At 33.7% G+C, this 2,707-nt stretch overlaps 2 protein-coding genes across 2 annotated transcripts; one reads left to right on the top strand and one right to left on the bottom strand.

Moving 5' to 3' along the window:
• Positions 1–1,075: 1,075 nt before the first annotated feature.
• Positions 1,076–1,643, bottom strand: LOC111682644 (vitelline membrane protein Vm26Ab-like). The gene is made up of 2 exons (XM_023444637.2): positions 1,556–1,643; positions 1,076–1,464 (listed from the first exon to the last, which is right to left on the bottom strand). The coding sequence occupies exons 1-2, from the start codon at positions 1,565–1,567 to the stop codon at positions 1,219–1,221; spliced, it is 258 nt and encodes an 85-aa protein (XP_023300405.2). The 5' UTR covers positions 1,568–1,643; the 3' UTR covers positions 1,076–1,218.
• Positions 1,644–2,114: 471 nt separating this feature from the next.
• On the top strand, positions 2,115–2,608 carry LOC111682645 (vitelline membrane protein Vm26Ab-like). Its single transcript, XM_023444638.2, has 2 exons — positions 2,115–2,188; positions 2,263–2,608. The coding sequence occupies exons 1-2, from the start codon at positions 2,177–2,179 to the stop codon at positions 2,509–2,511; spliced, it is 261 nt and encodes an 86-aa protein (XP_023300406.2). The 5' UTR covers positions 2,115–2,176; the 3' UTR covers positions 2,512–2,608.
• The last annotated feature ends 99 nt before the right edge of the window (positions 2,609–2,707 follow it).

Genomic DNA, 2,707 nt, shown 5'->3' on the forward strand with positions numbered 1-2,707 from the left:
CTTATTTTTCTTTAAAAATAATCTTTTTCTGTAGCTGTGAACTAAAAATTACGCTCTATTTCGAGAAAAATGTGAAAAAAATCTTGGGACACCGGTGTCCCGTATGCGTGAAAGAGTTAAAGACTAGTCCAGGGTTGTAGGGAATTTTTGAACAGGATGACGAAGCATTCAATAGTATTGGTATAGTACAGAATCCGCACAAAGGGATCGGAGTGAATCAGAGGGAGGGGGGGGAATCATAGGGCCTTGGAGCTTTTCGAAAAGAATAAAACATAAAAATGTAAACTAAACTTCCCTGTGATATGTTGGGCGGCGCGCTGGCTCATCGGTCACAAATAGATGTTTTCTAAACAGGAAAGGGATCATGTTTCTAAAACGGGGGATCATAGGCCCTTTGAGCTTTTCGAAAAGAATAAAACATTACATAAAAATGTAGAGTGAACTTCCCTGTGATATGTTGGGCGGCGCGTTAGCACATCGGTCTACTTGGGCTTTTCAAAAAGATCTAAACTTCACAAAGGGATAAACTATCCTGTAATGTCTTAGGCGGTCCACTGGCCTATCGATCACAAATAGATTTGTTCTAAACAGAAATAGCGAGGTTGTAGGGGGGGGTTGTTTATATGCTATTCCGGGAATTTAGGTATTTGGGATAAATAATGAATGTAGTCTACCTCAGTCTGAAATCATTACCAAATTGGCATAAGATTGGTAATTGGAATAAGAAATGATCAAATACAAATCATTGAATAGATTTACTTGTATGTAACTTTGTTGCTTATAAAATTAGACTAACTCAATCTCTTATACTTTTGAAGAAATCCGCAGCCATCAGTGTATTTTAAAAGATGTGTATTGCGTTAAAATATACCAATATCGAAAATAAGTTCCCTGATTCTAATCCTAGTCTATGAACAAGTTTCTAAGACATTGATGGCCATAACTCAAATGAATAAAGTAGTATGAAAGATTGGAGATCCTATTCCATTCAAAATTTATAAATGTATAACAAAACATCTTGACATTATATGAACTAACTTCCTGAGAATTTAAAAAATTTTTTTAACACAAATTATTTCGATTTTTGTATAATTTCAACTCCTTAGGAGTAAAATTGATTTATTTTCAACAGTTATATAAAAATTCCATTAACAAATTCTTGACTTTTCGCATTCCTTTAACTGAAAATCCAAATCCTTTTATCCTCTATCCTATAATCTACTTGCGCAAGACATAAGAAGCAGCATAGGGGTAAGCAGAGTAAGCAGCAGCATAAGGAGCAGCTACATAAGGATAGGCAGAGTAGGCAGCAGCATAGGGAGCAGCGTAGGCAGCGGCGTAGGGAGAAGTGTAGGCAGCGGTGTAGGGAGCAGCAGCTACAACGGGAGCAGTGTAGGCCAAGGGAGCAACAACACCGGGTTTAGCGGCAGCCAAGGCAACAACAGCGAACAAACACAAAGCGAACTATAAAGAGAAAGAAATATTTTATTTTTTTTATAAAAAATCAAATTTTAAAATTTTTTTTTGAAATTTAAATTTGTTTTTAAAAACTTACGAATTTGAACATTTTGATTTTTGTTTTTGGTTTGTTTTTGATTTAACAGAACTTATTGAACTGATATTATTTTCTTGATATTTAAACCTTTTTATACTTTGTGTCTGTCTTATCATTTAAGCGGATGCCTTGAGTACATATTTTTTTTTGTACAACGGCCAAGCACGTCTTAACGGCTTAAGGTCGCTGTGTTGTGGTGTTTATTAAAATTGGTTTTAAACATTTATTTGGAATATTTTGGAACAAAAAAAAAACATAAATGTCAACTACAACATTTCCTATATTTGCATATTTGCTTCAAAAAAGAATATTGGATTTTAAAATTGAATCGTGTTTAAATTGAGTCTTTGTGGGCTTTAGTACGCAATATGTTTAAAACATCAAGTGTATCACTAGTAATAGTTTTAATTCTTTATTTTATTATTTAAACAAAAAAAAAAAACAATTAATATAATATTTTATATATACGTGAGCCGGGTAAGAAATATGGAATATATTTGCCTTTCCTTTAATGCAATTAACTCAATTTTAAATCTAGTATAAATACTACCAGCCAATTTTAACAAAATTAACAGTTCTATTTGTTCTAACAACAAAACAACTTTACAAAAACCTAACAAAATGTTCAAATTCGTAAGTTTTAAAATTTTTGCAAAAAAAATTCTACAATCGAATAATTTAATTGTTATAATTATTCTTTAAATTAGTTCGCTTTGTGCTTGTTCGCCATTGTTGCCTTGGCTGCCGCTAAACCCGGTGTTGTTGCTCCCTTGGCCTACTCTGCTCCCGTAGTAGCTGCTGCTCCCTACACCGCTGCCTACACTGCCGCCTACACCGCCCCCTATGCTGCTGCCTACTCTGCCTTCCCATATGCTGCTTCTCCTTATGTAGCTGCTCCTTATGCTGCTGCTTACTCCGCTTATCCTTATGCCGCTTCTTATGTCTTGCGTAAATAGATTGATAGTTTACTGTGATTTGGATTGTTATAGTTTAAAACCTGTTGAATTTGATGACGTAATTATGCAGTTAAAATAAAATTTTTTAAAAAAAATTTAATTATGTTTTTACTTAATTTTTTTATACTAAACTATAGACTAGACTATAGACTAGACTATAGACTAGACTATAGACTAGACTATAGACTAGACTATA

The sequence above is a fragment of the Lucilia cuprina genome, chromosome 5, assembly GCF_022045245.1.
Source record: "Lucilia cuprina isolate Lc7/37 chromosome 5, ASM2204524v1, whole genome shotgun sequence".
In the NCBI taxonomy this organism is placed as follows: Eukaryota; Metazoa; Arthropoda; class Insecta; order Diptera; family Calliphoridae; genus Lucilia; species Lucilia cuprina.